A 27,680-nucleotide genomic window follows, 5' to 3' on the forward strand; every position below is an offset into this window, starting at 1 on the left:
CGAGACCAGCACTTTCCTCTGATTATTCAAATGAAACGACCCATTACAAATCTTTTAATTACTTTATAGTTCTTAAAAACATAAAACCATTTTGGTTTGTGACAAAATGTAAAAGTCACACATCTGTGGCAGAAATCCTGGAAAAAAAAACAAGAAAAAGGACACAAACCACACTCAGACAATAAAGATTGTTTTAATGAAGATCTTTTTGCTGAGCCCAATTCATTTAATTAACAAATAAAAAGTCTGCAAATCAATAGTCAAAGAATTGCTGATAAAACCAATTCATCCCTAATCAGAAACATATGGCCTGCATATTTTTAGGCGAGTATTCGTTTCACTTCTTTAAACGTATACACGACTCATGCTCCAATGAGCACAACTCTACTACAACCTTGCAGCTCAAGCAGAGTTTTCTTCCTCTGCTGGTTAAATATTCATAATGATCAGTGGAAACAAAAATTTATTTTAGAGAAGCACAAACTGAGAGCACCCACCACATTTCTGTAACTACCCTTACCAAGACCCCTCCAATCTGAAAGGAATGGAGGGACACGATGAGTCTTTTCTCTTCAGGCATCCTTTAGTCATATCTACACTGTTTATCAAATATTAAATTAACTGTGACACATTGTGCAAGTCTTACAGTAACACTGACACCTCTCTTCATTGCTGAACTGTACAAATCCAACAGTCTGAACTGTCTGTTTCAGGCACAGAGCCCCTCACAGCTTCACACATGCTAGTGTTTCTACGCTTGTTTAGGGAGTTCTCAGCCCACTGCTGAGCCTTTCAACTCTGTGTTGTCCTCCTGTTGATCTGTTTCTCCCTGTTGGTTGGCATTTTCTTCTTGAGTGGACTGGCAGGTTGTGTCCTTCTGTTCACCACTATCACCACTTCCTGCTGAGACAACAAACAAAGGCATTTTTAGGTTTTTAATGTTGCTGTGCAAAGTTGATTTTTTGTCAAGATGCATAACATAAAGAAGGAGTTTCTTCAAGCTACTCCTAAAAAGCAACACCGTATAAACACGTGTGTCATAAAATACGGATCATATTAACTGTATTAGAAGAAAGAGGTCACAACACGTTTTGCACCATGGTGAGTTTAGCTGTTCTGGCTGACCTGTGCTGGTTTCACCCTCTTTCTTGTCAGTGAGGAAGATTCGTTGCATCATCAGTTTCTTCACAGTGTGGCAAATGTACTTCAGCTCCGGACCACTGTCCGCTTTTCCTGCAGATATATATCAAAATGGGCAGTAAGCAAAGTAAATAAAGAAATAAATATAACTGAAACACAACAGTAAACACTGAGTGTTTATATGGAAACCCTTACGTTTCTCTGGTCCCTCCTCGAACAGCACACAAGTTCCCAGTGCGTCTTTGAAGAGGGAAGGACAACAATTAAAATTTCTGTTAAAATCTATGACAGGAGTTCATGGAGACTCTTTTGTGCTGGTGAAAATAGCCAGTATCACAATGACTAATCATGCTTGTTAAAAACATGTCTCTATTTCCACGCCATCTTTTGCAAAACCAGATATTAGCTGTTTTGACCAGTCATCATGACTGAAACCACAAACATCTATCGCAGGCAGCAGTGACAGTGTTAGGAAATAACTGTGGAGGTTGTGTAAAGTCACATGTTTCCAACATCCATCCATCCATTTTCTATGCCGCTTATCCCTTTTGGGGTCACAGGAGGCTGTGGGGTGCACCCTGGGAGGTGGGGTACACCCTGGACCGGTCTCCAGCCGATCGCAGGGCCACACAACCATTCACACTCACACCTAGGGGCAATTTAGAGTCACCAATCAACCTAATGAGCATGTTTTTGGTCTGTGGGAGGAAGCCGGAGTGCCCGGAGAGAACCCACGCATGCACGGGAAGAACATGCAAACTTCACACAGAAAGGCCCGACCCGGGAATCAAACCGGCGACCTTCTTGCTGTGAGGCACGCGCACTACCTGCTGCACCACCATGCAGCCCTGTTTCCAACATGACAATTTGTTTTACAAAGAAGTAAAAAGGAGAGTGCAATGTATTTTAACAGCAGGCTAAAGTCAGTAAAGCCACATTTTACCTTCATATTCCCCTGCAAACACATACTGGCCAACCTGCATCATGGGCTTCTCACTGTCAATATCCTGGAACACATGGACAAAACTGGTTCAGCAAATGCTGCAGTGGCACACCTACATTGTGGATGTTATGCATGACGGCCGGACTCTCTCTCTTCACCACAGAGAATTAATATCTGAAACTCACAAGTATCTTGCATGAGCCCCGACATTTGGATAAGAAGTCATTGTTGATTATACCAGAGAGCTCCACCACAACAAGCTGCTCCTAAACACGTGAAAAGAAAAAGTTTTCTTTAATGATTGAAATGTAAACTTTTCAACAGTCAAAAGAGCATAATTACCATAGCGTTAATTACAGTATTTCTCTTGCACAACATTTTGGTCAGAAAATGAATGAATTAACGTGAACTCAGGGATTCCCACACACGTTCATCATGAAATCAATATTAATCACGTTACACGCTTAAACCCAAACAACCATTTAATGGGAAATTTGTCCCTCAATCTCCCATTTGAAAGGTTAAAGTTAAAACGACAACTAACGTTAATTTTCCAACTGATCCTTCCAATCCTGTCAGGATCCCTCAGGCTAACAGAAACATGATAGCCACATGAAGCTAACGCTGGAACCGCTATGCTGTAAACTGTAGTCCACTGACTTAGTTTCGTACCTCCTCTTCCCATTCATCGTCCATGTTGAACGTCCTGGAATAAAGAGAGATTATAAAGATGTCCGTAATTAATATCTTCTCTACGTTTTATGAAGGAAATCCCCCATCTCTTTCTGCTAATAATTCTTTTGACAACTTCCGCGAATGTACGGTGCCCGACAAGCCTTATGATGTTTTTGTTGTCTGGCATATTTTCAGTTACGGTCTCCGACCATCGAGGGGCGCTGTTGTTCAGTTTTACTGGCATGTTTTCTAGCTAAGCCATTTAATGTGAACTGGAAATGGAAGGAACAACTATTCTCCCCCCTCCATCTATCTGTCTGTCTGTCTGTCTGTGTCTGTTCATTCTACTTATGGTCGAGTGTGATTGGATCTAAATATTGCCTACCTGTTGGCTCACTCATCTACATCTAACATTAATGTTATTAATGTTCTCCTGCAGCAGGCCATAGCTGAGGTGATGAGATGAGATGAGATGAAATGAGACGATACACTTTATTGATCCCCAAGGGGAAATTCATCTGTCAAAGGCAGGGCCAACAAAACCTAAAACAAGCACACACATCAAACGCATCCAAAACAAAAAAGGAACAGCCGCACAAACAGGAGGCCAGATGAGAAACACGACTGAATCACAATCAAAGTGCACAATAATGAAAAATATTGAGCCTAAAACAAACCATGTAGCTTGGTGTGTGGAGGCACCCGAGGGAGAAGATGAGTTTTTCCGTTTTGCTTTGTCAGGACTGCAGTTTTTACACAGAAATGAATTTGGAGGTCTCTGTAACATGGCATGGAAGTAGGCCAGTGCTGGCACAAACCTATTTCTGATACACACATCAAAGGCAAAAATCCACCTTAAAGTCTGTCATTACAAAATGACTCCCAGCCTTAAGGTAGACAGTAAAATCTAAAATAATTAAAAACTGAATCTGATGGACATATAATTTACGAGCTAAAAAAATGTTTTGCAATTCATCAAAGAGGTTTTACGAGTTTTATGAAGGGGTGGGGAATTCTCAGATATTTGATTTGTTTTTACGTCATTGAATTTTGGTTAGCAACATATATTCATTTGAAATCAAACAAATAATACTGTGCAGTTTCTGGAGGGCAAGGTTTAAAGCCAGGCAATTCTTCAACAATAGAATCGTGAAGCCTTTTGGATGAATGAAATGTTTTTAACTCATTCATCATCCATTTATCTTGATTTTGTTTCACATAATTTGGCCTCAAAATACTCGACTGGATTGTTCTTTTCAGTTATTTTATATATATTTGACATATATAAAACATTTGGTATATTTGAAACATAATATAGTGTATTTAATATTCCTGATTAATTGATCCTGATATTAAACATCTCTTTTTCGTTGCGGCCCTCTACACAGGGGTCAGAGATCAGGGTCAGCTGAGGGGCAGCACTGCTGGTTGGGATTCATCATCTCGCTCAGGACTGTCGTGACGATGTTTCTTATCACCGCGTCCTCCACTTGAGGGACAATCCCACAGGACAGTTGTAATAAAAAGAGGATAAATAAGTGAAACGTATTTGTGCAAATGGTCAACTATCAGCTATTACCGACTGTCACTCAGGCCTTTTACACATATGATGTGATGTGACAACATTTACGTTATTCAATAAATGTTCTGGCAAATTTACATTTTTACATTTCGTTTTAGAAGGAGCCATAGATGGAGCCTCTTCCACAGACGACAAGATAAACAGACTGATGGAGTAATGCTGAACCTGTTTAACTCGAGGTATGACAAAGTCAATAAAATGGTGCTGGGACAATTACAATACAGTCCTCAGATGTAGGAAATGGAGTCTTGGGAAGATGGTGCTTTATTACGTAGACATCTTTACGCTCCTGGCTTTTCAAATATGTATCTGCATTTCCTCCTGAATTTGGTGATAACAGTAAATAGCAGACTCTAGCTTTAATGGCCAAACGGGACAAAGTGTAAAAACACACAGATTTCCTGCGCTCACCACTAATATTCATTTGCTTTGGATGAAAATGACAACTGTTTTTCAGGTCTGTTGCAGGGACACAATATTCAGTTTATTCATATTTTTATTGTTATATGCTTTGCAAGAATGGGAGAATAAAACAGGTTCGAGAGATATGGTTTTCTCCCTCAGCGATGGCCATCCAGGTACCGTAGAGCAAGGCAGGTAACAGTTTAGTACGCAGTGCTTGCAGGCTGTAAATACCTGTATAAATGTAAAGCAGGTTGATGCCGAGTGAGCCTCACCCTTAGAGGGAGAGGAAAAAAAAAACATTTTGAATCAGAATCAGGCAAACCAAATTAAAGGGGGTGCAAATCCCCCATGTGCCGTCTCCCTCCCCATTCCTGGCCTATCATCTATCTCTGGACCATGGTGGGGTTGTCATGTCGACCAGCCCACAAGTTACCATGACAACGGCTCAAGGGGAAGCACTTGCTCGGGAGGTTATTGCCTCCTTGGGGATGTAAGAAAGACAGGGGGAATGTGAGCGGAGACAAAGATAGAGAGACTTATAGACACCAAATGGCTCAAATGAAGGGAGGTCAAGTTGGAGTGTGCTGGCAGGGAAGTGTGTTTGTGTGTGTGTGGCTTACTCTGAAGGCCAGTTTGCATTCATAATCATGCAAATGTAGACACGGTGTGTAAATCAGAGTTGTCTCTTTGAAGATTTGGATGCATAGTAAAAAGTTTTCTCCCTCCTGGACAAGGCCTGAGCCTCTCCTGTACATGATGTATTACACTTCCTGCTCAGTGCCATACCCTGGGGCAGAAAGGGGAGGGGGCAAGGGAGGGAGTGACATTAAGGACCCTCCAAGGTGTCAGATGGGTCCCCAGCTTCCCCCACATTTTGTCATATAAATGTCATAAAGACAAGTTTGGAGTTGGGGAGCTCTTGGCTCTCCTTCTGCCTGGGGGGTATCACAGTGGTTAATTGCCCCATTAGCACTGACAGGGTAAATTGGTGGAAGGGCTAACTATATATTACAGTGAAAACAACAACCCCTGGCATATACCTGAGGGCATGGAAAGCATGATGCCTTTTACAGCACCGCCTGTGTATGTTTGAGTGTGTCTGCAACAGTGTGTGTGTAAATTGCAAATGTAAATGTAGACTAACGCGAGAGCTTTAATATTGGTAAAATATTAGAAATCTATATTTATCACTATGGAAATGAAGTCGCAGTGCCAGTCAGGGGCAGCATCTCCTCTCATATCTGCACTTTTTCAAGGCATTTACATTTAAAGCAATCAGGGGAATCGATTATTCTATTCTACTCTGTAAAAATGTGACTTTATGTAAAGGCTGCTTTCAGAGGACTGCACATTTCTATTAATTGTGAGCCACGCACATACAGTAAATGACACATTCCTCGCACGCAAACGTAAACATCAAACGTGTAGGTGTCCACCTGCCTTTTCATTGTTTTAAATGGGGCCAATAAAATGCCATCGCAAACTCAAATACAGATGGAAATGCACATCAATAGCCAGCGAAGGATATGGTAAGAAGGATCATTTATTATTGTGTCACAGCACTACAAGGGAAACTTTAAGATCATATGTGTGTGATGAAATTCAAACAGGCTACATACATACTTTGTGTGAAATCAAAGCAAATTATCAGGGCCAAATCTTTTTTTTTTTCTTTTTCTATTCTATCTATTTACAGGTTATCATTTTCCATGTATACAAGGAGCACAAACCTGATATGTTGTCAATACACGACAGTTTTAAAATATGCACGTGAGGATAGATAAATAGACTTTCTCACACAGCAGGTCCACATATTGTTTTAGCTTCAATTAGGAGTTTCTTTTAATTTAAAGTCATAAACACAGACGCACCTACAAAATAAATTCTTATGTCTCACACACACACACACACACACACACACACACACACACACACACACACACACACACACACACACACACACACACACACACACCCTGTGATATGGACTAACGTTAAAATTATATCACCATTCACTTTCATTGTCATTTTGCTCATAAAATGACATAAAATTGTCACGTTGTAGCTGCAGCCATTAACAACAACAGAACATGTCCACGTAGGCACGAGGACAACACAACAGCCACTGATTTATGTTTGTGATAACCTGCAATCTTTGCTTGGTGGCACGTGCCAGGCAATCACTTTAAACGTTTTCAAATCGTAATATGATTATTGGATGTCCTACAAACGTAGGCCAAATCATTTGCACTTAATTCACTGGCCAATGCATCGATTCTTTACATATTTATCGTTGCACATGTAGGAATGTAATCAGACCAAACCAAGACAAACCAAAATCAAATTATGGCAGTGCTCTGAAAACCAACATAACGAAATATCATTAATATTCATGTACTATTCAGATATGGCCTTGTAGTGCGGTTGTTTCACGCAACAGTGAGCTGATAGTAACCTTACTGCAGTTAACGCCATCGCCCCTTTTACCTCCTGTGGTAATACTAGAATATTCCTATATTTTTATTTTCCGTGGGGACTTATTGTGATATTGTAGTCTTTTACCTTTCAAGATTCGCATTTATACAATCCTTCAATAAGGACGAGGTCAGCTTTGACAGTCACACCTTTATAAAGTAAATAAGACACGGTTTGATCTTAAATAAATGCAGTTTTCACCTTCTAAAATATGGACGATCACAGATTGCATCTCCAGCGTGAAATTCACAATAGCATTATCATAACAATGGAGCCGAGAGGCGAGGATGGGACGGCCGGAGTAGAAAAACTGGAGGTCTTCTGTGATGACAAACGTAGAAATGGACACGTCAATTTAAGCTTAAATATTTTTGTTTTGTTTCCCAAACTGAGAAGAATGAAGCAGCAGACCATTGCTCGAAACCCAGACCTGCAGCCTGAGTGCAAACACAGTCCACGGTGCGATATGTCACATTAAAGCATATTCAGACGAGACTTTTCCTTTTTGTTTTAAGCTTTCGTTGTCAGATCTCTTTGTTAGAGGTGGATATTTGTCAGAATCTCGCGATTAGAAGCTGCAACTTTTCCAAAGCAAGTGTGTTTTATGACAGACATTGACATTTTTCACGAACTGAAAAAAAAAAAAGAAAACAAAACAGTGATTTAAGAGTGGGACATAATGCACACTTTGAGGGTCTGACTCGTGCTTTAGCTCTGACAAAATGTCAATATAATATTCCTAAAATAATCCTCTGGGGCCTTGTAATGTGCTTGTAGTCTTCATCGCGGTGATAGTGTCGCAGTTTTTGGCAGATTTTCTGTCATCATAATATTTCTCTGCAAAACCTGTTGGGATTAAATGTCTGTTTTTTTGTGTGTGTGTGTCAATTTTGACTTTATTTTGACATTATTATACTTCATGTTATTTTATTATGTATTTTTGGTAGAGCTAGAGATTTTTCTACAGTATTGCTCTCGCTTTAGATTTTTATTTTTCTATAGAGGAGCTGGTATTTGTCTTAATATCTCTTTACAATGTACTGTCGGGATTTTTCAGCCATAATTTTCTGAATTTGTAATTACAATTCATCCTCTCAGATGTAATTTCTCCGACTTTTGAACATTTTCCTCTTCTCCTTGTCTTCTCTATGCGTCCCCTGTAGCCTCTCCCCCTCCCTCCTCCCTCCCTCTCTTTCTCTCTCTCGCGGAATCCTATTGATCCAAACGGGCTAATTAGCGGTGTCTGCGCAATTACGCACATGCGCACTGGGCGTAATCTCAGCCATTTTTTGAAGGAAACTAATTAGCAGGAATAAAGAGCCAAGTGTTTTTCCCCCCACAGTGATCAGAACTCATTCTACCTCTGGAGCTCGCACAAACCCCTCCGTCCCCCATCGTCTGTTTACTACAGCCTATATGTAGCTTTAATTACACTGTTGTTTGGTAACAACTTGGACCCCGCTGCTCTCTCTCTCCCTCTCCCCATTTTTCCTCCTGGCTCCGTAAAAACGCAGAGGATCATTCATAAGGAATGAGTGGGCTCTCTATACGATTGTTTTCTGGACTACTACACATTCAGCGTACGGAGCTTTGTACCAGAGCCGCTGCAGAAATGTAAGTCTGCCATTTGTTTACGATATTAAAGGGACGTGGGAGGAAGCAACCCGGCTAAGGGAGGTGGGGTTGTTTGGTCAGTGCAGCCCGTAATTCGCACAGATCAAGCTTTTGTTGATGTGTTTGTGCATCGAGTCACCTGTTACTGGATAGTGAACGCTTGGTTTGGCTGAATCGAAGTGTGGTACGGTACGATCCACTGTAAACAAAGGCAGAAGTAGCTGGTCTGGAGGCTGAATGTTGGTCAGCGGCTTGACAGCACCGGCAGGGACGGGGACTGAACTTCAAGTCGCTGCCCGTCCGGTATTCTCATACGACCCCGGTGGTGTGCCCCCAGAAAAAAAAAAAAAAAGCAAAATACAGCTTAGTGCTATTACCTTGAGACTGGTGTAGGCTGCATGTGCTCCATCGGGTCCTCGTGCATTCAAAACAGTATTTGTCCATGTCCAGCTGTATTTGTACAGATCCTATAATGACAAACAAAATGCATTTTCCTAAAGTATAGCCACACAACTCTTCTGTCCCTTTCTCTCTCTCCCTCCCACCCTTGTCTCCCTTTTCTCTCTATTCTTAACACACACACACACACACACACACACACACACACACACACACACACACACACACACACACACACACACTCACCCTCTCTCTCTTTCTTACAGACACACAAAAACACCAGCACAAGGGACCACAGTTTTTGTTGGATATTTGGACCTAACTTTATGTTGCAGAATCTGTAGCGTGCACACCAAGTGACACAGATGTCTTCATATTTTCAGACACTTCTAATATGCATGTTACATCTCAGGTGTTCTCTGTGTGTGTGCTTTAACTGGCATTATCAGAATCAGTTTGCAGCAAACAACCGGATGTACACACATTGACACACACACACATATAGATGTACACACACGTTGTTAAATGATGGTTTCCCGCACTTGTGATCGATAGAGAGCCAGGAATGTTTGTATAAATAGTTACATTGCCGATAGACCCAGGTTATTGATTGCAGTGTAAATGAAAATCTTTATCAGATTAGAGACTGTTCTCAGCTGCTGGCAGGCAGGCTCAGCCCCTCAGCGCTATCCGGCGGGACAGTGGACAGCTGCAGTGGGCAAGGGTCTGTGGCCTGTGACATAAACACAGTACATTAAAGCACTATCAGAGTGCCGATATGAGCCATATATCTTTAAGGTGCAGAGAGGGGGTGGCTGCAGGAGAGAAGGAGAGAGAGAGGGTGTTTAAGGAGGAGGAGGGGGTTGGTCGGTTGAAGGAGAAGGTGAAAGGGTACATTAAGGTCTCTCCTTGATTAAAAAAGGTCAGTAATGAGATTGTGGGACACACACAGACTAAGAAAGGTGTATCTGTCATATGTGGTATCCATCTATCAGTCAGGAACAGAAGAGTAGGAGTGGCCCGATTTATTCATATTTTAGGAACTCTCTGTAGTGATGCATGATTGTGCTTGTGATTCAGAGTCTTTGTGAAACCGCAATTCTCAATTTTTGAAAATTTTAATGATTAACTTGAATTTTTATGGTCATTGGTGTGTGAATGAAATGCAATAACCTTTTACTAGTTCCATTAAAATTATATATTTTTTTCTAAATCCAAGTAAATGCTGTCAACTTTGCTTAAACCATTTGCTTACACCTTATCAACTATACATGCATGATACATTAAGTGACGGTGTATTACAAAAATGCAGTCGTTATTTGAATGTACAACATTGCTTGTGTTTATGTGCACTGGTGTGTTTTATAGTGTGCAAGATGTGAGGTGGACACAATATTATACACATAAAATAACACCACAAACTATTGCTTCAGAAAACGCTGCAGATTTTAATCAACACCTGTCTGAAAAATCAACAAAAATTGTACAAGCCTCACCGAAGTATTTGTTGTATTTTGGACTAAAACATTATACAGGTGTCTATTGTATTGTGTCCATTCCCTGCGTTTGCACTGTGTTTTATAATGGCTCGTGCTAAACGGGGATCCCGTTTCCTCACATAATATCTCTGTACTAATGCACAACAAAAGATGTAGAGACAGATACACAGGCTTTAAAAACTGTTCTTTTATCCGCTTTTATCTAAGTGTGGCAATTTAGTGGAAGCCCTTTAGCTCAGAAGCGTTCAGTTCTTTATTTAATCCTATCCCCTGAGGAATATTATAGACCTCCTGTGTAGCCTTTACCCGCATTCCTCTACCTAGTTTAGCGCTCATGCTATTGATTTTCCCATTAAGGGCTAACGCTAACCCCTGAGTAACCAGCCTCCGTATTGCGCACTGTGAAGGGAGTATTGAACAGATGCTATCCAGGGACTGTAATCAATGGCCTCCACTGTTATGCAATACTATTTACATGACTCATGTATTTCATTTTCTCCTTTTTCCATACACTTTTCTCCTGTCTCTGTCCTGCCTTCTCTGTTGCTTTCTCTGTATCTGAAACTCACAGGTGGGGTAGTAATGCGTGGCAGCTGTAGCCTCTGGTATGGACAGCAGTGAGGGAGGAGGAGGGGATGGAGGGGGAGGAGAGGAGAGAGATGCTGACCTCAGTCCCCAGGCTTTATCTCTTCCTCTCCTGACCCTGGCGGTCATTCCTGAACAGGGGTCATCCTCTCATATCTCAGCCATGGCCCCTGCCAAAGAGCCCCTGACCCTGCATCAGCAGCAGGAGGAGGAGGGCGCAGAGGGGTCCCAGGCTAGAGAAGAGACAGAGGAAGGTGACCAGAAAGAAGGAGGCCGACATTCGCAGGAGAATGGACCATGTCAAAAGCAGGGGCTGAAGGAAGACTTCGGGGAGGGATACTTGTCAAGGCAAAGGAAGGAAGAAAGGGAGGTGCATGTAGGTGAGGGAGAGGCGTCAGTTACAGGGGGCCTCCCAGCAGCTCTTAGCAGCAGAGGCAGAGAGGAGGAGAAGGAAGAGGAGGAGGCCATCTCAAACCAAAGCCAAACCAAATCCAAATGTTCTTTATTACCTCAACAGAGCCAGCACAGCTCTTCTTCCAGCACTGCAAAGGCCAGTGGCACACTCGACAGCAAAATAGCCGCCTCTCCAAAGCCCTCCCCCACTCCTTCCACCTCTCCAAAGCCCTCCCCTTTTCCTTCCATCTCTCCAAAGCACTTCACTTGTCCGTCCTCCTCTTCTGCCCTGCTGAGCGAGACAGAGGTAAAAGACATTAAGGGAGATCAGGGCTGGATTTCTGGGTTTCCTCAGAGCTTTAAATCCCAGCAGTCTACTCTGGCTTTTCCACTGGCAGGTATGGAGCCTGCCAGTATACCTGCTGAGGATGATGGGCCGGCAGGGGTTCCTCACTCTTCCATTTCTAATGGAGATGGTGCCAAAGCTCCAGAACCAAATGACAGCCAGCAAGACACAGAGGTGGATGATGAGCGAGACAAAGAAAGAGAACAGAAAGAAGCTGTCCTTAAAAACCTCAACCAAGACCTCTCTCCGAACTCACTGACGAGTCACATGACCATAATGCACTCACGCAACTCCTGTAAGACGCTGAAATGCCCCAAGTGTAACTGGCACTATAAGTCTCAGCATACACTGCAAGTCCACATGAAAGAGAAACATCCAGAGACAGGAGGCCAGTGTGTGTGTGGTGCCTCTGGGGGAAAGTGTGTCTGTGGAGGTGCAACACGAGATATGTGTGGATACTGCAGTTCGGGGAAACCCCATCCTCGCTTGGCCCGAGGTGAAACCTACGCCTGTGGCTACAAGCCCTACCGCTGTGAGGTGTGTGACTATGCTACCTCATCGAAAGGCAACCTCAGCATACACATGCAGTCGGATAAACACCTTAATAACGTTCAGACTGGGGGACACTCAAATGGTCACATTCACACGTCTCACATTACCAACAATAGCAGCTCCTCCAACGGTCATGCAGTGGATGAGCCTACATACAAGCTCCCGCTCTCTATTCCGACGCCTACTACCCAGGCCGCCAAGCTCACACCACCTGCACACTCTCACTCACATGGCAAGCGGTGGCGGTGTGATGTGTGCGACTATGAGACCAGCATTGCCCGGAACCTGCGCATACACACCACCAGCGAGAAACACACACATAACATGCTGCGGCTCCAGAGAGGTTACTATCTGTCTCACTGCAGGAGCCTTGCCCCGCAGCTTAAACACCTACAAAACACAGGTGAGTAATGCATCACGTCTCTTAATGTAATCCAACAAAAAAGTCTGGAAAAAAAAATTGTGAATTCTTAACAGGTTTTCTCTCTGTCTTTTAGGCGCCGAGCTCTCCCTGAACATGCGACTGACCAGTCAGAAAGTTGCAGAACAGCCAGTCAGCCTTGGGTCAACACTGACTCCGTCTCCCTCCCCCTCTCCCTCTCCCCCTCCAGCCCCATCTCTGTCCCCAACTGGACCCCTCTCCCAGGGCGTGTTTCAATGCCTTGTCTGCTCCTGCTTTTCGTCTGACAGCTTAGAGTCTGTGGAGCAGCACCTGAACGCCCCTCGTTCTCTGCCCCAGTCTGAGTGGTGCTCCCTGGTTGCTGGCGGCTGCCACTGCAGGCTATGTGGCTACACCACCCCGCTGAGGGCTAACTTCTCCCTGCACTGCCAGACTGACAGACATCGCACCCGGTACCAACTTGCTGCTCACCTCCAGGAGGGTGGTGACAGGGGTCAGGAGGGGGCTGCCCTTATTGCTAAGGGCAACCCTGTCCAGCTGAGGTGCAACCTGTGTGACTACGTGACCAGTAGTTTAGAGAAGCTACGAGGACATTCCCTCAGTTCCCATCACGAGGCCAGCGTCCGGGTTTACAGAGTCAGTGCACTTTCAATAATAACCCCTTTGTCTTAGGACCAGCAAGCAGCTTTGAAGTAAAAATGTATTAAGCCATTCATGATTATCAGACTAGATTTCTAAACTATTGTCCAACCATATTAACTTTCTGTCTTTCTTTCCTTTCTACCTCATTATTTTTAGTTCCTGCAGCAGTATGACGGTGAGGTTGATGGAGGTTCGTGGCTGTTCCACTGTCTCCTGTGCAACCACTCCTCCTCCTCTAAACTCCAAGTACTGAAACACAGTCAAACCCCAACCCATCAGCAGAGGGAAGGGCTACTACAGCTGCAGCCAATGGGCGGAGAGGAGCTGGCAGCCATTTTTACTATCAGGAAAAGTCCTGATGGTGACACGGGTGAGAATATGAACTGTGTGGGTGTATTTGATTTCATGTTGCATGTGCTCGCTGACAGGAGAGAACAGACAGGGGGATTAAGATGAAAAGAGTGAGAAAATGACTAATGGCTGTAGCTGAGATATTGATCAAGCAAATTGATTAGTCAATACACATCCTTGTTATATCCCCAATAACCCCTGACAACAGCTAACTAGCACCTGCTAATCAATGGACCAATACAAATCCCCTGGACAAGAATGGGGGAGGTGAAGGCTAGTCACCAATCTACAGTCTGTTCCAAAGAATACACTGATTTCACATTGTCTGTTGTGCTGGTACAACAGCTAAAATGAGTAGTCCAGGACTTCATTTGTGAATTAAATGTATCCTGTGATTTGTCAATGTGTGGATTAAGACTTATCGAGGTGAACTGATGTGTTGTAAGTCCATATTACCTCTACTCCACCTCTGAGGAGAATCTAATGGAGAATCAATATGTGATCAATAGTGTATAGAGGCAAGCAAGAAGAATGAAGTGTGGTCCAAAGTCAATGGTCTTTTTGAAGGATGCTACCTAGAGAATAATATAAACTACAATTAGCCTGATAGTTTGTGAGAACATATTGTAAGAAGCACAATGTTTGTACAAGATAATTATTTGTCTTGTCCCCTCCCAGGAGAGCTCAGTGAGGATATGGAAACTTCCAGTGAGACCACCACTGGTCCTTTGGACACAACCAAAGACACATGTAACTTGGGGGTGAAGAATATTTTTGAGGAGACAGGTATTGCTGCTTCTACATGCAGGACAATTCAACACATTTTATGACATATTCTTGTTAACTCAAATGATAGTATGATAATATGATGCATACATAGTGAATATCAATGCGTTTACATGGTCTTGTAATTTTTTTCTTGAAGGAGAAACTAGGGGGGAGGAAAGAGAAAAGAGGGAGTCATTGCCCTCAGTCAAGCGTCCATCCTCTCGATGTGAGGAAATGGAAAACTCCATCTCAACCAAACGCCCCAGAATACACCAGCAAAATGAGAACCAGCAGGTGAGCAGTCGACACACACTTTAATAATTTAAGTATGTCTGTGTGACTATAAAATGTAACAGCCGAGACAATAAATGCAGCTCTAGATTAGAGGTGATGGCAGGTGCTTGTGTAGTCCCACAAACCCATGCACATCTGTGCTCTCTTCTCTCTTAGACTGTCCAGTGCCCTTTGTGCCAGGTTAAACTCCCATACATACACCTTCAACAACATCTCACACATGTGCACAGTGTGGCGCAGGACTGTGTAGACAAGCTCATCAGCACTGTAAGTATATGCAAGTGTGTATTTGTTGTATTTGCGTTCGTCAGGAAGCAAAAAGAAATGAGCAGGCGAAGCGATGGGGGATGGGGCAGAGTGAAATGTAGGGAGACAATTCCATTAAGAAGGCACCAGAGAGAAAGGCAGCGCTTTTTTTAATGCATGTTTAAGTAGCTCCCCGCTATCATCTTTGATGCAGCCGTGCATTCTGTGTGTATGTGTATGTGCGTCTTTTAGAGTGGAAGAGAGAAGGTTTGACTGAGTGAGTGAGGGAAAAGCCAGTCTTTCTATAATGCATGTTTAAGTAGCCTTCTATTACCAGAAGTGCAGTCAAGCTAAAAAGGGGCCCCCATGCTTTTTACTGTGTCTCTCCAACTAACAAAGACTGGTCATCTATCCACATCACCATCCTCCATCTCCCTGGCCCGTATGCTAAGTGGCCTTTGTCTCTTGCGCTCTTCGCCTCCACTTGACTGACTGCTTTTCACCCTTTTTCCCCTCTGCTGTCCCTTTCTCCCCCCCTCCAGCTACTCCTATCATTCCTATTCAGCAATCTCTGTCCCTGCCCCTCCCTTTCTGTCTCTCCCAAGCTCGCTCTCAATTTCTTATGCGTTACCCCTCCCTTACTCACTCTCTCTCTCCGGAGCAGTTTTTTTGTTCATTGCCCCATACTTCCTCCCTCCCTCTTCCTGCTCCCTCTCTTTTTCATATTCTACACCCTGTAGCCCGCCACCCCCCCACCATCGTCCTCCCTCCTTCCCCTCCTACCCCTCCCTCACTCTCTCTGATAGTAATTGAGGTTCATTAATTCAGACTGAGGTGATGATGGCCATTATGTACCTTGCTTTCCAATTACGCTCTCTAGATTAAGCCTGACCTTCAGTTTTCTCTGCAGTGTGTATGTATGTATATGTGTGTGTGTGTGTGTGTGTGTGTGTGTGTGTGGTTGTTCCTCTATTTCTCTCTTATGAAGCTGTTACGCAGAGAAAACTCTTGTCATGTAAATCTCATCTTAAGCTGTCTGTCCTTTCCTTAGGGTAGCTAGCTGTTCGCACAGATATAGTATTGGCTCTCAGTGCTTGAAGCTGTGGATAGGGAGGTTTTCTATATGAAGGATGATTTTAAATAAATTCATTATTCAGCTCAGTAAAGTTTTATTAAACCCTTGGGGCATGTTGGAGGGTGTCGTAGGAGCTGAAGGGCAGACCCACATATCTCAACCATATACACTTATCACCAAATTGATGTGCCTTGCTGTCTGCTCTGCTGTGCAGGCAGGTGCAAGATGTAATGATACACTTACAGATTCTCACTTCAATGTTTTATGATACTACGACAGGGTGTGCAGGCACTCTGTGTTTATACACTTGATATTTGCCTGCTTCTATGCTGTACAATTAAACATGTTTTATTCATGATGTTGGATCAAGAAAATGTGGTAATATTCCATATTTCATTTAGTCTGAATTGGGAAAACATCAATGAATGTAATTGGCAATAAAAAACAAAAAAGAATGTACCTGACAGAGTGTCACATTATTTTCCTCCAGGTCACACTATCCATGGAACAACCAAAGCCTCAGCTGCAGACGGAACCACAGACAGAGTTGCACACGGATGAAAATAAAAATGCCAAGAGTAACAATGCAAATTGTTCCCATACTGCTGATTCCATTGCTTCTCTGGATTTACAGAAAAACAAAGGTTGGTATAAAATGCGTGATACAACTGACCACAGATTAGATGTTAATTAAAGAATCATAAATACCAAATCATTTCATGGTCATTTGTCCAAAACACATTGACTCGTTGGCCTGATGTTACTGTGAAATAATTCACAATCACTATTTTTGGCATTTCACAGGCATTTCAGTGGAGAACTCTGAGGGAGATGTAGCCGCACCCAAAGATGTCACAGCTCTACTCACCCCACCCCTAGAAGACAACACCACTCACCCTTCCAATGGTAGACTGGCTCCCGAGTCCCCGACACAGATCCCCCCCTCTTCCCCGCCCACGTCCCCACCCGGCGATCCCCCTCCCCTTTCTGATCGCCATGGTTACCGGTTCCGTTGCAGCAGGTGCAGCCTGGCGTTCCCCACTCAGGAGAAGCTCCAGCTGCACTGGCAGTACCATGCCATGAGGGCGGCGACAGAGTGCCCCCTCTGTTCTAGACAATGCCGCAGTCAGGAGGCCCTGCAGAGACACATGCAGAACACACACTCACAGCTGGACAACACACAGGGGCAGAATACACTATTACCACCACATACTGCGCAATACATGGAGCATAATAAGAGTTCAGTTCAACAAGATTTTACTTTATCACCTCAAGTTGGTCAAGAAGCAGGAGAGGGTGAGGATGAAGACATAGAGGAAGAGGCTCTAGGCATGGAGGGAAAGGAGGAACAAAAAGAAGAGGTTCCATGTAAAGAGAAGGACATGGTTGGTGAAGGAGGAGGTGAGGAGGATTTAACTGAGCCAGAGAAAGGGCCACATGAGGAGATCATATCAGAACCCAGTTCTAGCTCTCTTGTCAAAAAGAGCTCTAATCCCACAATGGACCGCTATCTGGACCCAGCCAGGCCCTATAAATGCACCATATGTTCTGAATCTTTTACCCAGAAAACCATTCTTCTGGTCCATTATAACTCTGTGTCCCATCTCCACCGGGCCAGACGAGCCCTGCAGGACTCTGGCGCAGGTGTTGCTGCCACTGAGGCTCCCCGTGGTTCAGATCCTAGGCCTTACCGCTGCCGATTGTGCGGAGTGGGCTATAGCCAGAGCTCCACACTGGACATACATCTTCGCTCTGTCCTTCATCAGACTAGAGCTCGTGCTGCCCAGAACACAGCTCCACAGACCACAGCATCTAGTGTAGCAGTGTCAGCTCCCACTACTGCTTCTCAGGCTGCCACCACCAGAGAAGAAACATCCAAGAGTTTTCCTTTCACCAAGAGGCCAGATGTAGTAAGCTCTTCAGCCTCTTTGCTAGGCTTAGCAGCTGAGGCCCAGCCAACCATCTCTAACGCAACTGACAGCCAGCAGACTAAAAAGAAAGTGGCAGAGCTTCTAGCATCAAGAAACCATCTAATGCTTATACAACAGCAGCAGTTAGCTCAAGCTCAGGCACAGGCCCAAGCTCAGTTACAGCAACACACAGCTCTGCTTCAGTCCCAGTTGATGCAGCACCTTCCCATTGGACCAGAGAATTTCCTTAAACAACATTTCCCCTTGACACCAGACAACTTGCTCTCTCTGCAGCAGCAACTTCTTTTGCCCTTTTACTTGTCAGGAGACATAAAACTTAACCCAGAGTTAGTCGTTAAGAGCGAAGAACATAGTCAGTTAGTATCTGCCAACTGTATCCCAAAAGAACAAGTTAAGGCAGAAGCTAAAAGGGAGTCTCAGCCCCAAACAGATGAGAAAAAAACACAGACACAAAGTTCACACTCAGCTGTTTGCCAACCAAAGGATCATATGCAGTGTGAAACCAAGGTTGAAACGGCCTGCAGTGGATCCTCAATCAACCACACAGAAAGAGAACACAGCCATTCCAGTCTTCAGGAAGAAAAAGAAGACATGCTTGTTCCTGGTGTTAAAAATGAGAGTCAGAAGGAAGAAACAGAGTCATCCTCATTTAATCTTACTGGATTGCAGTGCCCCCCTCCCAGAGTACCCTATGCTGCTGTGAATGGGGAGCCTCTTAGAGCCCTGCTGCAGAGTTATGGTTATGAGTTGGCACTGCAGTATATACAAAGTAGAAACAGACACCAGCAGCAGATATCAGCTCATACGATAACAGATAAACAAGAGTGCTCTGATGTCAACAAGATGGAGGTGTGTCCAGAGGAGGAAAGAGATGAGTTTAGTGGACTACAGGCTGGTGAGATTGATGGTTGTAAGGATAACAAAAGAGTAGATGGCAATGGAGAGATAGAAGAGGAAACACAGAACAAAGATGAGGAATTAGCAAACAAAGGAAAAGAATGCTGCAGAACAGGAGAAAAGTGTAGAGACTGTGGAAAGTTGTTTTCAGATGCCTTGATTTTAAAGAGCCACAAGGAGTACATTCACAGGATGCTGTTTCCCACTGCTGCACTAGAGAGGTTTTCCAGAGAATACAGGCTGCAGTATGACCAGATGTACCCCCTCACACAGCCTAAATCTGCTGAGAATCCAACTGCTTGTCCCCAAGCTGCTGCTCCAGCCCCATCCTCAGAATCAGAAATAGCACCGGAACCAGTTAAGCCTCAAGTTAATACACTTGAACCCTCGCTTGTACCTTCAATTTCAGACCCCATAAACAAAACATGCACCCTGGCTACAGACCTAACACCAACTGCCCCTGCACCCTCTCCTCCATTTCTATCTCAAACTCATGATTTTTCTCCAGAGGCACCCATCCCAAGCACATCTGCTACAGCTACTTCACAAACCACATCCCCAGCTAAGTCCATAACTCTTCCCTTACCTAAAATACCTATGCTTTCTCTTCCCTTGCCTCAGCTTCCTATACCCCCACTGACATTACCTAAGCTGCCCCTATCCCCCCTTCCATTTCCCATGGAGCTACCTCTCCTTCCTCCAGTTGTGATGCAGTCTGTGGCTCTTCAGCCCCAAACTTGGTTAGACTCAAGTGTGAGCCCCGAGCTTGCAAAACTCTACCAATCTCAGATCAACCCTGCGCTAATAGGGCAACAGCCACAGCTTAGTCCAGCTTTGCTAACCCAGAAACCCCAGCTCAGCCCAACTTTGCAAGGTCAGCCTCCACAGTTCAATCCTGCACTGCTGTGTCAGTCATCCCAACCCAGTCCCATCCAAACAGCACAGCAACCACAAGTCAGCCCAACAATAGTTGAACAACAGGGTAAGAGAACCCGAACCCGAATTTCTGAAGAGCAGCTGATTGTTCTGAGGAAACACTTTGATATTAACAGCCTCCCTAGTGATGAAGAGATCAACAAGATGTCTGCTCTGTCTGGTTTGCCTCATAAAGTCATCAAACACTGGTTCCGCAACACCCTATTTAAAGAGCGCCAGCGAGACAAGGATTCCCCTTACAATTTTAATAACCCCCCAACCATAGCCCTGGAGGACTCCAGAGAGGAAGCAGTGCAAAACCAGCCTCAGACAATTTCCCCATGCTCACTGTCCCCAGGCCTTCAGGCCAACACCTCCCCACAGCCCCAGACAACAGACCTCCAGAGAGGAGAGCCTCATAGGGGCCGACGTTCTTCCAGAACCCGCTTCACGGAGCAACAGCTTGAGACCCTACAGAAGGTGTTTGAGGCAACTCCTTATCCCAGAGAGGAAGAATATGACAGGTTATCTGCTCTGTTGTCTCTCCAGAACAGAGTCATTGTTGTATGGTTCCAAAATGCTAGACAAAGAGCTCGCAAAAATCAAGACCGGGGTACAGATGATGGATTAGAGGGGAAGAACCAGCTTGACAACATCCACAGACAGAGAAATGGCTACTACAAGAATGATGGTGATAATGAGGATAACAGCTGTGGGGATGAAGGACAGGGTGAATCTCAGAATGAAAACTCCATGGATCTTACTTATGAGTATTACACCCACCCCGACTCACCTGCTCTTGATTCTTCCTGTCACTGCAAAGAAAATGAGCATCCAACAGCCAAAGGTGAACCAACACTCGTTACTAGGAAACAAGAAGATAAAACAACCTCTCCTGTGGCAAGTCTTGTTCAAGCTCAAAATGGAGTTTCAGATGCAGACATCCAGTGTAACGAAAGTGTTCAGGTCATGAAAACTGGGTCCTCTCCACAACGTGAACCCAATCTGCAGCCAGAAAGTACTTCAGAAAGACCCCAGCCTCGCTGTTCCTCCTCTTCACAAAAAACAGAAGCAACCATCCAATCCATGGCTCATTCCAGCCAGGGGCATATAAACAGCTCTCCTTCTGATCAAACTGTTGAAAAGCCTGCTGATACATTACCCAGCATCCCTGCTTCTCCAGCATCTGAAAAAAGCCACACTCGGCTGCCTGATGTCAGCTCTGGTCTATCAACTGAAACCCAGCCAAAAAACCAGCTACAACCCCAAACCCAGGCTCAGTTCCAGTGCAGTCTCTGTCCAATGTCCTTGCCTTCATTCCAACTGTGGCAGGAGCATCAGACCAGGCACCTGCTGGCAGCTCAGACCCAGGTCCAGTTTCTCCACTCTGGCTTCACAGACAGAACCATGCCTTACATGATGCTCCATCCCAACCACACCCTGATGGCCAGCCAAATGCTTTCAGGCACTGTGTCCCAGATGCACACTAATCCCACACATCCCATGATTTCACACTTAAACAACATACAACTAAAGAACACGCTCTCTGATCATTCAAGTAATACCCTCAGCAGCCTCTCTCAAAGTTCCCTGACACCAATGAAACAGAATTCAAAACTAATGTCAGAGACCAGTTTTGAAGGCCAAAGGGGCAGTAGAGAGGTTGAAGAGGAGCACCGAAGAGATAAGCGTCAGAGGACCACCATCACTCCAGAACAGCTGGAAGTGTTGTATCAGCGCTACAGCTTGGACTCTAACCCCACCAGAGGAGTCCTGGAAAGCATTGCACGTGATGTAGGCCTCACAAGGCGTGTGGTTCAGGTACTTCATGGATGCTTGTTGTGTTTGAATGGGTGTGAATGTAATGTTTTTGGGAGAGAGGGACAGAAAGAAAGGCAGAAAAAAATGACTATGCATTGTGTGCACCTCAGATTTTAACATACTGGGTCTTTCCTTCACAGGTCTGGTTTCAGAATACACGAGCCAGAGAGAGAAAAGGACAGTTCCGGTCAATGGGGCCAGGATCCAGTTTCAGCTTGGGTTTCAACCACCTGCGCTGCCCATTCTGCAGGGCTCTCTTCAAGGTTAAGAGTGCTTTGGATGCCCATATGAGATCGCGCCACTGGGCAGAGGCTGAAAGAGCAGGCTACAATTTATCGATGAGTAATGGATCCATTGGGCAGATTGGTATGGCTGTGTCACCTGTCATGGACAGGCCAGGCCCATCTGCCTCCTCCAACCCTATCCCAAACCATGGCTATGTCATCAGCAACAAAGAGCTCACTGTGAAGCCACATGTGACCTCTTCGTCTTCAACCACTGATCTGAACAACGCAGAGGAGGAGGATGATGACTATGATGAAGATGATGAGGAGTACCCATGTGAGGAGGGTTCCAGTATGGCTGACCAAGCTTCTCTGAGTCCTGAGGGATCTGGGGCTCCGAGCTCAGACTGGGGTGAGACACAAACTCTGCAGCAGCACCACCATCAACAGCAGCGCCAAAGGACACAGATGAGCCACTTTCAGGTACTTCAGCTCCGAGACTTCTACAGGAGCCACCGTACCCCCAACAGACGAGAGTGTGAGGCACTGGGCCAAGAACTGGGACTGCCTCACCGTGTGGTGCAGGTGAATTTTTAAATTATTCATATATAATGAAATAATAAAATGCAGTTTAATAAATGCATTTATTAAAGATTAAAAACTGTAATTTCAATTAAGTCTTGTAAAGCTAATTGTTAATATTTATTCATACAAATCTTTCTTCCAGGTGTGGTTCCAGAACGCCAGAGCCAAGGAGAAGAGGGCCAGGAGCCTGAGCTCTGACTCTGCAGAGAGGGAGCAGGCCGAGCTGTCCGCAGGGGCTGGGGAGAGAGACAGAGCTTAGAGAGGCAGACTCTCAGACCCTTTGCTTCCTTCTAATACATGCTCCCCAAAAGTCCTCCTGCACCTGCTGTAGGCCTCTAAACGTATACCCTGTCCACCTTGCTGCCAAACCTCTAACCTGAACACCCCAAAGATGCAGAGCCACAGTGGCCCAAAGACAAACTCTCTCAACTGAAAGTCAGAGAGAGCCCAAACCAAGTCCTCTTTACCACAGCTTTCCTCTTTTCATATTGTCCTTAAACTCTCTTTCCTGGTCTGTACGTTCTTGTTGAAAAGAGCTCCTCTCCTTATTCCGTCAGACACCTTACTACAACCAAACACCACCTTGATAAAACCAACCAGATGCCACAGAGGCCAAAGAGCATTCTCCAAGTATGTGACCTCACTGCCCAGCTAGACCTGCAGTCTACCTCTCAGTCTGCATGACAGACTCACAGTGGGCCCTCCACCAGACAGTGCTAGATGACTAGCTGTGTAGCATGTAGTATCAGTCTGTACGAGGCTGGAAAAGAAATTGTCAAAGAGATTTTAGTGTAAATAGAGAGCTCCAAAAGATAAACTTGAAGAAAAACAAAGCAGTTAATAGTGGAAGAAGAAGAAGAAGAAGAAGAAGAAGGAGTAGTAGAAGAAGAAGAAGATGATAAAAAAATGGAAAAAAATCCTTGAAATAGACGGAGGTATTCGCATAGAGCTTTTGTAAAGACTGACTCAGATTCCAAAGCTCGTAACCAAAATTTTACATGTCTGTGGATTTAATTTCAACGTGTTTGTTTTCAATAACAAACTGCAGAGCTGACGTCTGTACAGTGAATGGGTGAGATCTGCAGCTGCCGTAGGTTAAGCCGTGTACCAATAGACTGATACGGTACTAGAATGCAGCTTCACCCTCCACAAGCCAATGATGAGTCTTCTGTTGTACATGTACACCTTCTATGTTCCTTTAGTGGATTACAGCCCAAATAGCACAGAACGTAAAGGCCAGTTTGTCTTGTCCGGACAGACTATTTTTTATAGCACTCAACCATTATACTGTATATGAAAACTTTAACCAAACTCAAATTTACATTGTGTGTGTTTAGTAATAGTTTCTTAATATAAATCTTATGGATTGAGATAAACTGTCTTGCTTCGATATAATAGTGTCATGATTATGAAAAGATTATGACAGCTTTGATATGTTCAGGCAAGGTGACTTACTGCCTTTCCGTTCTATTTGAATATACCAATGGCTGACCAATGTTATGTGATTAATGTAAAGCTTTCTATGCTCAGGTCAACAGTTCAACATGGCTCTGCTTCAAATGTGATCTTAATACTGATTTTTTCTGTTTTTAAAACAGAAGAGGCATGGTTTAACCTTGGACAAAGTATTAAAAGATATCTACAAAAACATCTCTGTATTTCAAGGATCTGAGCTTTTCACCTCTGAGTAATAGATTGTTACAAAAACCTTATTGAAACTAAAGTGTTTAATAGTGTGAGGGGTAAATGTACAGTATTTAGCTTTTGTATGGTTGACTCAAGACTTCATTGGATGATTGAGACATAGCTCCCTGTTCCACTTACAGATGGGGAGCTACTGCGCAAAGCTGAGAAAAACTTCGGATGTTATTGATGTTATTTTTGTACATTTAATTTATTTTCCCTCATTCTCCCTCCCTACCTATTTTCCTCTTTTTCTCTCTACCTTTCCCCCTGTGTTCATTTGCAACCAGTCCTTATTCTAACTGTAATAATGATAATATAACAATAATAGCTAAACAATAATTAATGCTTTAAGACAAAAATCCAAAGACGTGATGATACTTTAACCATATGACCTACGAAAATAAGCGCTACTGTTTACTTGACGATGTATTGCTGTTTTTAAAGAAGGAAGGAGTCCCTATATCTAAGCTACTGTTTTCTGCCTCTCATAAGCACACTGGAGACTGTAACCAAAACCCCAAACTAGAGCCATGGCAGTCTGTAATATAGCGGTTAAAGAGTTTTACTTCTCTTGAGAAATGTTGCAGTTTATTTTTCTTTCTTTTTTTACCATAGTGTTGAACTTCAGCCCTTAAGGATGTCCAGTTTGCTGCTAACGTACTGTAGTTTCTAACGATACTGTAGAAAGATGCATGCTCTGATCGCTTTACCACTAGGCTTTAATGACTACAAACTGTAATGATAACTGTGATGCTGTTGATAAACTGCTCATCCGTTATTCTGTTGAAAACAAATGGATATGTGGGGCTCAATTCCATCAGGTTTGTTTTTCAGTATCCTATTAACTACCCCTACTCAGAAGATAAAAATGGCTTTCATAACACCAGAATTTTTTTTTTCAAGCTTCCAGTTGCAGAGAACCTGTCTGGGGCATTAACTTCTCAATAAGTATGGAGATACTGGATAGCTATTTGAAGGAGTTCAGCCCCAAACCTTCCGCTGGTATGTTGTCGGTCTTTGTGTGTTGCAATGTCTCTGGTCCGTTTGTCCAGCTCAAACCGCTTTGCTGAGCTCAGACTGACATCACAGCCAACTTTCCAAAGGATGTGGACTGACTAACTCTGTCATGTTTTTGTTCTTAAACTAACCAATGTTTACGACAATACCAATGAGCTTTCTTCTGTACAGAAATGTGCATTCCAAATACCACAAAGGCAGTTTTTTTGTATACAGATTATTTTCAATTTCATTTCTCTCGTATTCTCTTGATCTTAGTGACTGTAAGATGTACATATTGGGGTCCTCTATGGTGAAGGGACTCTGTTATCCTTACTGTAGGTAAAACTATTCTTTTCATTTTTTTCTGGATATGTTGTTGCCATAGTGATGACCAAAAAGATACCTGTGATGTGCACCTGTCCTTATGTCCTGCTCCAGTGGTTTAGTGTGTCTCTATACTCTCCCTCCCCCAGTCTTCCTCTACTGGTGTGTGTTTCTCTTCCTTTCCCTTCCCATACTCCACTGAGCTAAATAAAGTCTGCTTTGGTGCATGCTCTGGTCTCATCCCTTTAGTCTAACCGAGAGAAGCCATTTTGTGAATGTTGTGGTATGCGAGGGTGTCTGCCTGTTCTACTGTATGTGTTTCATTATCCAGGTTGTATGTTTGGTGGCGGTGTGTGTCTGGCTAGAAGGCTTTTGTGTGTAACACGGCCGTGTGTGGAAGGCGTTTGGTGAATGGAGCCATGACCTCTGGGGTCACTTCATTAATTACATCTGTGACATTCAGCCAGATGAGTTTCCTTTGTGACTAAATGATATGATGAATATTAACGACCTCAGATGAATTACACTGCTGCTTCTGCTGCTGCTCCTGATGATAATGTGTTTTACGACTCTGGGAGAAAGGGGAGGAAAATTGCACACTACAGCACATTTAGGACACGCAGATTTTCATATGCAACATTTCGAAGACCATAGCAAAGGTTGGTATTGCAGATTTTATTTTGTTCTTTTGTTGAGTCAAACTTTCCAGTGGTTGGTTGATGAGACAACTTGCCAGAGAGGAGAAACTACAATACAGGAATGCGTTGTTCATTCAGAGTCTCAAGCACAAACTGGTATCTGCTCCTGCTTCTCCACCAGCAAGTAATTCATTTAACCATTATACAGAAATGCGACAACAGAGGAAACATATCCATGAAACAGTTGTGATTGGGGTTGCAGGGAACAGACACTCAGACACATGGGGAGGACAATAGCAAAGTAAAGACAGAATAGGGCTTGAGATAGCTTCCTAGCTGATAGCCATCTTAGAAAGTCATCCTGATAAAGTGATCCCCCACCATTTCTCCTTCTCCCTGTCCTCCCCCTCTTAATCAAATGAGTACTGTGCAGCTGGTGAGGTTGCGGCAAAAAGGGGTACGAGTGTGTGTGCAGAGGAGGTGGAGGGGGGGCTTTGAGGGATGGCGTGAAATTATTGCCTGCTGGTGTATATGTGTCGCTGGGGGTAGTGGGGTAGAGTAGGGGGTTGGGCTGGGGCTGGGGGGGGGGGGGGGGGATGTAATGTCATTGCCTGCTGGTGTATCTGTAGTGGGGGCTCATTTAGATTTAGATTGGTTATGTGAGGAGAGAGCTGAAAGGCCAGCTCATGTTTATGCATGAATCCCAAAGCATGCTGCTGTGGTGGAGCCCTGAGTTAAAGAGACAGAGCCGAAATGCATTCGCACATTCAGACACAGCTCTGCTTCTCTGGATAAAGCAACACTGAAGCAATGCCATGCTATCAGATCACTCCAATGAGTGTGTGTAGGCCTGTTTGTGGCATCGTGTGTACACAGATATACTACACCTCTGACCTAATGAGTATCATGCCACTTCTTTTAATCTAAAAATTGTGATCTAATTTTAGTTCTCAAAATGTGAACATCACTATCCGCTGTCCCACGGTGTCCTGAAGATTACTTTGGTATCGCGTATAGCTGATGCACACAGTACATGGTTGCTTCCCACATTACACTCACTCACACACGCCGAGAGTAATCAGTAAATGTCTTTGAAGGAGAGTTTGTTCAGCACTTCATCAGGTATAAAGTGGTTTTTATTTGGAAATGTGGTCCCTATCCATCTTTTAAATGACTTTTTAATGGTCGTCACACCATCCTAATCAATCATGTGGCAGAGCTAGCCTGCAAGCGCAAATACACTCTATTTATAATTGCTACATTCTGCTGCAAAAAC

General features: G+C 44.0%; 2 protein-coding genes across 2 annotated transcripts; one reads left to right on the forward strand and one right to left on the reverse strand.

Annotated features, from left to right (window-relative positions):
- Window positions 1–562: 562 nt before the first annotated feature.
- Window positions 563–9,293, reverse strand: gtf3c6 (general transcription factor IIIC, polypeptide 6, alpha). Its single transcript, XM_070971429.1, is given in 8 exon segments — window positions 563–903; window positions 1,126–1,233; window positions 1,336–1,380; window positions 2,084–2,147; window positions 2,269–2,349; window positions 2,756–2,789; window positions 9,212–9,248; window positions 9,251–9,293. Coding segments are annotated over 8 exon segments (528 nt in total). The 5' UTR covers window positions 9,279–9,293; the 3' UTR covers window positions 563–772.
- Window positions 8,539–25,994, forward strand: LOC139337072 (zinc finger homeobox protein 3-like). Its single transcript, XM_070971426.1, has 11 exons — window positions 8,539–8,834; window positions 11,304–13,011; window positions 13,106–13,644; window positions 13,807–14,020; window positions 14,680–14,787; window positions 14,927–15,063; window positions 15,220–15,330; window positions 16,875–17,028; window positions 17,189–21,948; window positions 22,089–22,757; window positions 22,900–25,994. The coding sequence occupies exons 2-11, from the start codon at window positions 11,340–11,342 to the stop codon at window positions 23,014–23,016; spliced, it is 8,481 nt and encodes a 2,826-aa protein (XP_070827527.1). The 5' UTR covers window positions 8,539–8,834; window positions 11,304–11,339; the 3' UTR covers window positions 23,017–25,994.
- The last annotated feature ends 1,686 nt before the right edge of the window (window positions 25,995–27,680 follow it).

Source organism: Chaetodon trifascialis, chromosome 10 (genome assembly GCF_039877785.1).
Source record: "Chaetodon trifascialis isolate fChaTrf1 chromosome 10, fChaTrf1.hap1, whole genome shotgun sequence".
In the NCBI taxonomy this organism is placed as follows: domain Eukaryota; kingdom Metazoa; phylum Chordata; class Actinopteri; order Chaetodontiformes; family Chaetodontidae; genus Chaetodon; species Chaetodon trifascialis.

Excerpts from the sequence above, each read along its gene's own strand:
- LOC139337072 (XM_070971426.1), top strand. The coding sequence starts at position 11,340 with ATGGACAGCAGTGAGGGAGGAGGAGGGGATGGAGGGGGAGGAGAGGAG. Across the intron at positions 14,021-14,679 it reads AAGTCCTGATGGTGACACGG|GAGAGCTCAGTGAGGATATG; the intron begins GTGAGAATATGA and ends GTCCCCTCCCAG. Across the intron at positions 17,029-17,188 it reads GGATTTACAGAAAAACAAAG|GCATTTCAGTGGAGAACTCT; the intron begins GTTGGTATAAAA and ends GGCATTTCACAG.